Source organism: Oncorhynchus keta, chromosome 17 (genome assembly GCF_023373465.1).
Source record: "Oncorhynchus keta strain PuntledgeMale-10-30-2019 chromosome 17, Oket_V2, whole genome shotgun sequence".
NCBI classification, from domain to species: domain Eukaryota; kingdom Metazoa; phylum Chordata; class Actinopteri; order Salmoniformes; family Salmonidae; genus Oncorhynchus; species Oncorhynchus keta.
In genome coordinates, this window is record NC_068437.1 from 32,943,049 (window position 1) to 32,952,908 (window position 9,860).

The 9,860-nt window shown below is 41.0% G+C and overlaps 2 protein-coding genes across 2 annotated transcripts in view; one reads left to right on the forward strand and one right to left on the reverse strand.

Moving 5' to 3' along the window:
• Window positions 1-4,367, forward strand: part of LOC118395736 (ELKS/Rab6-interacting/CAST family member 1-like) — a 41,885-nt gene extending 37,518 nt beyond the window's left edge. The window contains exon 20 of the mRNA XM_052465914.1: window positions 1,734-4,367. Within this exon, the coding sequence (XP_052321874.1) occupies window positions 1,734-1,871 (138 nt within the window). The 3' untranslated portion in view covers window positions 1,872-4,367. The remainder of the gene's footprint in view (window positions 1-1,733) is intronic.
• A 470-nt stretch (window positions 4,368-4,837) lies between these two features.
• On the reverse strand, window positions 4,838-7,718 carry LOC118395735 (F-box/LRR-repeat protein 14-like). Its single transcript, XM_035789603.1, has one exon. It carries the CDS (start codon window positions 7,057-7,059, stop codon window positions 5,848-5,850), a length of 1,212 nt encoding a protein of 403 aa, XP_035645496.1. The 5' UTR covers window positions 7,060-7,718; the 3' UTR covers window positions 4,838-5,847.
• Window positions 7,719-9,860: the final 2,142 nt, after the last annotated feature.

The following is a 9,860-nucleotide window of genomic DNA, read 5'->3' on the forward strand; positions in this document are numbered from 1 at the left end:
GGTATTTCTGTGCATTTAAATTGCCATAAATAAAATGCAATAGTGTTCATTGCCCATACCATAAGCTCACCGCCACATGGTGCATTCTGGTCATGAAGTTGATATCAGAAAACCACTCTCCCACACGTTAATATATATATGTGGTCTGCAGTTGTGAGGCCGGTTAGATGAACTGCTAAATTCTGGCAGATTATGGTAGAGAAATTAACATTCAATTATCTGGCAACGGCTCTGGTGGACATTCCTGCAGTCAGCATGCCAATTGTACGCTCCCTCAAAACTTGAGACATCTGTGGCATTGTGTGGTGACACAACTGCATGTTTTAGTGGATTTTATTTTCCCCCAACACAAGGTGCACCTGTGTAATTATCATGCTGTTTAATCAGCTTCTTGAAATGCCACCCGTCAGGTTGATGGATTATCTTGACAAAGTAGAAATGCTCAATAACAGGGATATAGACAAATTTGTGTACAAAATATGAGTGAAATTAGCTTTTTGTGCGTATGGAAAATGTCTATCTTTTATTTCAGCTCTTGAAACATGGGACCAACACTTTACATGGTGTATTTATATTTTTGTTCCGTCGTTTTTGTAATTGACTTACTTGGCTGTCACAATAGCAAATGATCATCTTAGATATGTTGCATAACTACTTCCAGTCTTTACCTGCCCTTGAACAGTCTAGTTATTTAGAAAAGTTGCTTCTTGTTAGCTTGTCTATATGTCCTTTCTACTTGCCAGAGATCAGCTGGGGAGACAACCCTACCAAATGGCCCCAAGTAGCCCACGGCGAATCCCACCTACTTGGTGGAATCTCCAGTTTTGCATAAATATCCAATGGCAGAAGGATATTCTAGCTTTAATGTGGATGGATAGCGCACTAGTCCTTACTACAAGCTAACTAGCAAGCTTTATGCAATATTCATAGCTAGTTAGATATAAACAAAAATGTATTGAGTAACCAGACCCCACAACTTTCCATTTTCATTGCGACGTAATAGCCTGAAACCGTGAGGTTCGTCTAACCTGGTCCTTCTCCTTGGGCAGTTGATGAAACTTAATTTGGTGGTCCTTTTTATCTGACTAACAAAATGATACGCAATAGCTTTTCGGCATCTTAAAAGCAGGGCTTGCTAGTTAGTCTGTTGGAATCGTCCCTTTGGCTGAGAATCGTGATGTACATTCCACGCCACAGTCTGTCTGTTCATGCTAACATTTTTACATTTGGAATGAAAATGTTTTTAGGTAGAATGTAGTTAGTTGATTTAAGGCGACAAGTGCAGTACCAGTCAAGTTTGGACACCTACTCATTCAAGTGTTTTTCAAGTGTGCGAAGCTGTCATCAAGACAAAGGGTGGCTCAATAATAACATTTTGATGAACACGTTTTTTGGTGACTACATGAGTAATATGTGTTATTTCATAGTTTTGATGTCGTCACTATTATTATACAACGTAGAAAATGGTACAAATAAAGAGAAACCCTTGAATGAGTAGGTGTGTCCAAACGTTTGACTGGTACTGTATGTTACAAATAACCAAACAAGCATATCCACAGGCGGGCGAGGGTGCAACTTTGTTTTTAATAACGACTTGGACTATCCCTTCCTCTCTTGTTCCCTCTTTCTTTCCCTCTTTATCTTTCTGCACTCTGTGTTATCTAATGTTTTGATTTGCCTCAAGAAAAAGTGGGGTTGGAGAAGTATGCTAACGCATTATCTCTCTTCCTTAGTTGGAACTGGAGTTGGAGTTGTGTGAGAAGGAGAGTGGGGAGCTGCAGGAGTATGCCAACTCAGTGCTGCAGCAGATCGCTGACTACTGCCCTGACATCCTGGAGCAGGTGGTGAACGCGCTGGAGGAGTCCTGCTGACCGCTCACCTTTACAGACCACCTCATGACCCCGCATGAGCTTCAGGCAACCTTCCTCCCATTTATTCACACATGATCAGGGCAGAGGGAAGACTGGGTGATTGTACTGCACCCCCACATGCCCAATTATCATTCCTGGGGATATTGACCAGCCTGAGGACATGATGATGATGATGAAGAACAGCCACAAAGTGGCCTAATGGTGGAGGGATGTAGCGGCCTGCCAGTCATGGGTTGTGTTCAGTAGGGCACGTCATACCAAAACGTTTTGAAAGAGAAAACACAGGTAGCACTTTCAAAATGTTTTCTCTGGATTCATCCCTACTGACACAACCATTGTTTTCTCTTTGAATCTAAACCAGTGTTTTTTCTGAATGGTGGAGTGTCGTGGAATAAAAATATTTAGGAACCAGTGATTTAAACCACGTTTTTTTTTGCTATTTTATTTCCTTTGATTGGCCTTCAGAATCTCCTATGTGAGTTACTGGACAACAAACCTTTTCCCTCAACTCCCCACCTAGATCTATTGCGAGAAACCCCTAGCTGAGTTTTGCCGACTAAATGTAAGGCTTTAGCTATGGCTGACGTACTGCGTGTTCTGTGAACGGCTCTTAAGACAGAGGGAAGAATCCTAACTTGAATTTCCACACACATTTCCCATTGACATCAATGTCTAATTTATGTGAAACTGAGGTACACTAGCTTCTCGAGTTAGGGAGAGAGAGAGCGAGCAGTTGATTTGAATGGTTTTGCACACAGCACTCCCTTCTATATGAGGTATGCAATGTTAGTTTATTTTCAGTCATAGCCAGCATCCCAAATGATACCTAATTCCCCACATTGTATACTTATTTTGTCAAAGGTAGTGCACTAAACAGAATAGGGGGTCATTTGGGATGCTACCATAGAGTGGCCTTTGAGCGTGCACAAGGATCAGTACTGGACCTAAATGAGGGACCTTTTTTATTCCTCAGTTCTATTGGTGCTACAGCATGGCATAAGACATCAATAAAGATCTAATCCACCAGTCACATGATCTCATCCAAAGTTTCTATAGATATGACTTTTAAAAACTATAATTGTTTCATTTTTAAAATTGAATTACATTCCCTTAGATGTAAATGTTGCGCGTTCACTGCATCTGTCCAACGCTTCAGAGCTAAATATGGTTCTTAATGTAATGAGATTATAGGGAATCCTAGTTAAAAAGACATGACGGTCACTTCTCAGTGGGTTTGAACTTCTTAAAATCCATTTGTAAATAACTCATCAAATACGTGCAGTGACTATATAAAGGTAACCCAGTGGAAGATGTTGTGAATTCTGTTTAAAAAAGATATAAAAATACACAAGTGAGAAGCTAAAAGCAGTGCAGTCCCGTGTGTCTCAATTTGTCTGCAGACAAGATGTATTTGACAGTACTGCCATAAGTCGTGAAGTCGTGTTCTATAAATATAAATATATATATACATATACAAAGTATGATGTTGACCATATGGATATATGCATTGAAATGTTTGCACAGAATCGTGAGAAGCAAGTCCCTCTGAACAAAGATGTGGATTGTGTCCTCAGCTAAAACTGGAGAAATGTGTCAAAAACGTTTGTCTCAAATTAACTACAAACATTTTCAAACCGTGACTATGTAGAGGGAGACTACTTTTTTTGCATTTATTTCTAAATTGTTCATTTTTTATATACACACTTTTGCCACATATGTAAACCTTTTACCCTTAGGTTCCAGTGCTTTGTTTTTTCATGTCTGAGATGTGAATGGGTGTTTGTGGGAATGACGCTCCCTAGACTGTGTTCCTCTTATGTTCTCTCACATAGTAGTCTGACCCTTTAGGACCGAGTGGTCTCCAAACATGTTTGTCCTGTGGCCTGATTAGTGAGAGTTGTACTGTATAGAACAGACATCACTCTCTGCCAGTCTGGCATTTTGTAACTGCAATATACAGTGCATTCCTATGCCAATCAGTCACTGTTTGAACAATAATAAAACACCTACAGATCAGCTTGCTCTCCAGGACCAGAGTTGGAGACTAGGTTACTGTTCAGGTTCTTTTATCCTGCCTCTTGTCTATAGGCCCTATGATGATACTCATTTTGAATCACATCCTGGCAATCCCAGAAGTAATGACTGACCTGACAAAATCACGAGGTCAAACCAAAGGGTTCCACTCCTCAGCTTTCACCTATCCAGGTCGTTAGAATATAGTTTGATTCTAGGAAGGAGGAACCGGGCCCTAGCCTGTGTATCCCTGCCTTTGCCTTAATGTCTGTGGACTCACCATTCTGTGATAACTTCATATTTTTCATTTTGGAACAGTGCTTGCTGTTAAAGGGGCTACTACTACCAAAGTCATGGTTCACTTTTTTTTGCATTTAAAGTTAATGTACTGCCTTCTGTGTTGATGAAAAAAAGAAACTATGTAAAAAGAAAAGATGAGTATTTGCATTTTGTATATGTATGTAAATAAATATATCCTATCAATCTTTGACTCTGGGGATTTGTTTACAGGAGCACCATGTGTATATTTATCAGCAGAATTAAGTAACATTTGTCTCTATTTTAATATCTGCCACAATTGCTAAGAATGGTTTTCATTCTCTCAGACCCTGTCCTGCTGTTAAGCCAGTAAGGAGATGAGGTCAAATGTGACTTCTGGATAGGTGTGTGTAAGCAGTTACAAACTCCTCTTAACGCCATGGTAGGTGGTAATCCACCATTTTACTTACATATGTATCAGGTTCAGATCAGCACACAAAGGAGATAGAAACAGAGGGCCCGATTTTGTCTGGTTGTGCAACCTCAAACCTATAGTCAATCTGGTCATAATTGTTTCTGGACCAGGCATATTATAGAGCAATAATGTTCTCAACACCCTGCACCAACTGCCCTGTATTTACAATAGGTAAACCACTTACTGGACAACAGAACTCAAATGAAAAATGTCCCCCCAATAAACATTGTGCGTTTTTATTAATAAATATCACTATCGTATGAATATAAACATTTTAAATTAGCCTTAACACTCCAATATCTTTCCTTGGAGGCTTTACAGGAGAAAATATGTAGGTTATTGATATGTTGCATACAGAAATACATATTCTTGATAACCAAGGACAAGATAAAGGACTTTATTCAATCTATTGCTGAAGCATTAGATTGCTCAAAGATTTAAAGGTTATTTCCGATCATTTCAATCATGCTGTAACAACTTCCGCGATACAGATTGAATTGAGCCCAAAGTCTATTTCCACTCTCCATTCTAAAGTTCCCAGGAGGAAAAGGCAGTTTACCCCTGTCATATCCACACTGTTCATGTTGACAAGCTGGAGTAAGGCATATTACAATGTTTGATACAGTGTAACTCCTCAGGAATGGGAACTACCAATTAAAAAACAAAACACTTCAATTTGAAGTACAATGTTCTGGACTACAGCCATTAATAAAAAATACCTTCATTAACATAAGCAAAATACTTCAGCTGAAGAAATCCCCTGCTCACACCTTCAATCCAAGGCGTTAACGCCTTTGTGCAGTGTTAAGGACTGTGTTTGAACAGAGATGTTTTGCATGAGTCATGTCTATCATCAATACTGGTAAACAGTTAAAGGGAAAGTTTTAAAATGAGTTTGTTTTGCATGGAAAGATGCTGTGGTAGTGTGGTTGTGTCCCAGACAGTACAGTTTCTTGAATGGATGAGGTAGCTAGTCAAAACCTTATAGATGTGATACAGGGACAGGATAGTTAACACTGAAATAAGAAAGCAATTTTACCAAAATAAGGGGTGGAATATTGCTGTGACAGTGAATGTTTAAAAAGTGTTTCCTTCTGCTAAAATTAAGTCACAGTATTGTAGCTATTAAAGATAATGTAATAGTCTACGAGCTGTTCCGCTCAGGTAATCTCTGTGGATGAAAAATATTACAGTGAAAACCCCACTTGGCAGTTCATCCCAGTTTGGCTTTCACCTAACTTTCTCACTCTCCGTCATCTGCCAGAGTCCCAGGTTTAAAACTTTAAGGCACGGGAGCTGCGTTATCCTCTCCAGGCCCCGCTTGGTGATTTTGGTACACCCATACAGGTCGATACCAGTGAGCTGCGTCAGGTGGTCAGCAATTAGCTCCAGCCCCTTGTCAGTGATGCGTACACACTGCCCGATGTTCAGCGTCTTGAGCTCGTGCATCTGGCGCACCATCCGGTTGATCCCGTCGTCACTGATGTGGCAGGAGCACAGGGACAGAGACTTGAGCTGGTACAGCCCCTGGGCGATGTAGGCCAGGCTCTGGTCACCTATCTTGTCGCAGAAGGAAACATCCAGGCCAGAGAGCTGCAGAGACCCCATGGCCAGGTGCATGATGCCCATGTCACTGATGTTGTCACAGGACCGCAGGTTGAGGCTTGACAGGTGATTCATGTTCGACAGATGGATCATACCTGCATCCGATATGCCTCCGCAGAAGCTGAGGTTGAGCACCTTGAGCTTGGCTAGTCCCTTGGAGACGTGTTTGAGGGACAGGTCTGTCAGTTTCTGGCAGTCCTGTAGTGTCATCTGCTCCAGGGAAAGGCAGCCTTCGGCAGCGCTTCGGGTCATCCCAGCCAGGTGACCAATGCCGACATCTGACACATGCCTGCAGCTCCGCAAGTTAAGGCTCTTGAGTTTGTGCAAGCCCCAGGCGATGAGAAGAAGGCCTGTGTTGGTGATGTTACTGAGGCCTCCAAGTTCCAGCACCTCTAGGTTTTTGAGATACTGGGCAATCCTACCCAGGCTTGAGTCTGTGATTGGTTTGCAAAGGCTGAGGTTGAGGATTCGCAAGGACGGGATGTCTTGAACAAACGCATGTCCGAGGCCGTTGTCCGTGAGGTTAAAACAGCCACATAGGTTAAGGCTTTCGATGTTTGGCAGCCCCTGGATTACATAGCTTAGGCTTCGTCGCAAGCTTAGGATCTGGACTTTCCTAATGCCTCGGGTATGGAGGCTGGGGAACAGGGACGGGTTGGCCCTCCGCAGATGCAACTTCGCTTCCACCCCCCTCCACACAGACTTGTGATACGAAGCGTCCCTCCAGGCCGCACACACTTGGGCAACCCTACCTTTGTCCCTTACGTCCAAGTAACTGAAAATTATAGCTAAAATTTCCGGGAAGAGGCCAGATATGTGCGTTTCCATTTCAAACATTTTTGGAAAGGGATAGGTTAGATCAAACTAACCAGGTATCCGCTTATTCGAGTAGGCTAGCGAACTGTTAGCTAGCTAAATTAGGTAATGTTACTCAGGAAAATAACCTGTTCAAAGTCCAGCCATCTCTTCATAATGCATGTCCAACAAGAAGTGTGGAGGTTGTGTTATAATAGCTAGGTTATAATGATGTTATTCTAATCAAATGAGATAGCTAGCTAGCTACAAAAACTTGGGATAGCTAACGTTAGTTAGCGTACTTAAAGGCGGAAAACAGTGACGGTCAGGCGACTCTACCCAATTTCAAGTCAGATGACCGCTGTCGTTCTTCAAACGGATCCAGTCGGTCGTTCATTTTCAAAACAAAAAGTATAAATGTATTTATGAAAACCGCAGTATCTGTTTCTTCTGTGTCATCGATTAAAATAAAACGTTTCTATTAGCATTTCGGTTCTGTTGTGGGATTCTTCCTGTGCAGCCTTTGTCTGACCAACCATTTCAAACTAGCTTGCTACGCAGAAACAGTCAGCAGCACTTCCTTGCTTTGGTGGGGTACAAAAACAATACATATAAACGATTGACATTAATACGATAAAACGTAATAAATGTAATAGGTCCAAATTAACAACATAAATATTAAAAAGTTAGACATGTTACACATAATCACTTTTCTCAGAGATTCTAAAGGATTTTTTGTGAACCACCCCTTTTAATTATTGGTTTCGCCCAATTAGTAACAAGGGAGCTGTCCCCCGAAAGCGACTTGTGTTTTTTTCTACTTGAACCACATTCTTTTAAATAAGTAATTTGTTATATAAATACACAATTTCATGAGTTTTAAAGTGAGTGCCCATACTCAGGAATGGGCAGGAATTAACCATGTTGATAAATGTGACCTGGACCAGGGTACAACCCGGTTGTTTCATCAATAAAGACAAAGGCTAGTTATTATGCAATATTGTACAGCATCCCAAACTTCAGTTTTGGGATGTGGGATATTCGTTCTCACTCCTTGGTTGATATTCACAACCTCTATTTGAATAACGTGTATACAGGCCTACAACAGCCAGAACATTTACTTCAAACCTCCTTCAAGTCACTTTCAGTGTCTGTCAGTAGGAAGTAGGGCCTGTGTAACCAAACACAAACTCCTGATAGCATGAATGCTCTTCAAGGGCCACTGGAAACCAAATACTCCCTTTATCCTAATGGTCAGTTCACACCAGTGGTCAAACTCTGGTAAACACTTCATCTAAGGAGTAGGGGTGATGGTTTAGCATATGGTCCATAAGAAGAGTAAGAATATATTGAAATGTAATCAATCATCAAGGAACATTTTCTTGTGGGGGAAAGTGACAAAATGAGTGGTCCTTGGGAAAATGTGATGCAATTTTTATGAATCTATGTAAATGTGAATCTTGTGTGATGTGTGTTTTGTCCTATATTTTTATTTAATTTATTTGTATTTTTAATCCCAGCGCCGCTCCCCGCAGGAGAGCATTGTAAATAAGAATTTGTTCTTAACTGACTTGCCTAGTTAAATAAAGGTTCAATAAAAAAAATGTAAAAACCGATTGATTATGAGATCCTATTAATGTCAAACTGTAGCATTAAGATTACTGCATAAATTGATGCCAATAATCAATCAATGTTTTATTAATGCCAGGGATGGGCAACTTATTTGAAGACCCCCTAACCCTAACCCTAACCCCCCCCATAAATGTTTTGTTGTTGTTGCAGAATTGCAGCAAACTTGCTTTAAAACTGCAACATTGTCTCTACACCACTTGGCAAAATGTATAGAATTGCACGAAATTAACTCTAAAACGTAGATTTTTTTCTGTGGCCTCAACCCCCATCAAAGTTGCCCATCCCTGATCTATGCCAAGATACATTGAAGCTAATCTGGCTCATGGTGGCCCAAAGCTCTATTAAGAACCTTTATGTTGGTGTTTCCTTTATTTCGGCAGTTACCTGATAATGAGAGACAAGGGCTATTTCTTAATGGTTATTCTCAATTTCTCCTGTCCTTTTTCTTCACCTTTCCTTCTCACAATAAATTGCAGGCAAGGGTCCGACGGGAGGAACATTGTATCTTCTCTGGCAATGCATTCTGAGAATTTAGTAAGCGAAAAGAGAGGTTGGTGAAGGAGGAAAGACAATATAGAAAGTTCCTATTTCAGTGTCCTCAACATCAAGTGTTGAACTACAATCTGTAACATACTTTCAAATGATAGTATATATACATTAAACAGTATTGCAGTGCCAAACATGCAGTGACGGTCATGCAAATGTATTATTAATCCACAATATTTACTATTGCAGGTTGATCATTTGAGGTTGTGGGGCTCTTCCCTGCTGATCTCAGGTCAGTGTATGTATGTGAGAAAGAGAACGTATATAACATACTATAATGATACAATTATGGTTCAAACCTGTGTTCATGGGACTCTAAAAGCCAGGATTTGGATTGGCAATGGGCCCTATAGTGATGGAGAGGCTACGTTTTGGAACTGGAAGAGTGGGGAACCAAATGGGTATGGTAGAAAGAATTGTGTGGGGATGGACCAAGAAGGAAAGTGGAATGATGTAGAATGTAGTCAGACATTTGACAGTGCTCTTTGCTACGATAGCGAGTCTAATTGGGAATGGGGATTTCACAAAAGCCACCAGCAAGACAGACACACACACACACACGCACACACGCACACGCGCACACGCGCACACGCGCACACACGCACACGCACACACACACACACACACACACACACACACACACACACACACACACACACACACAC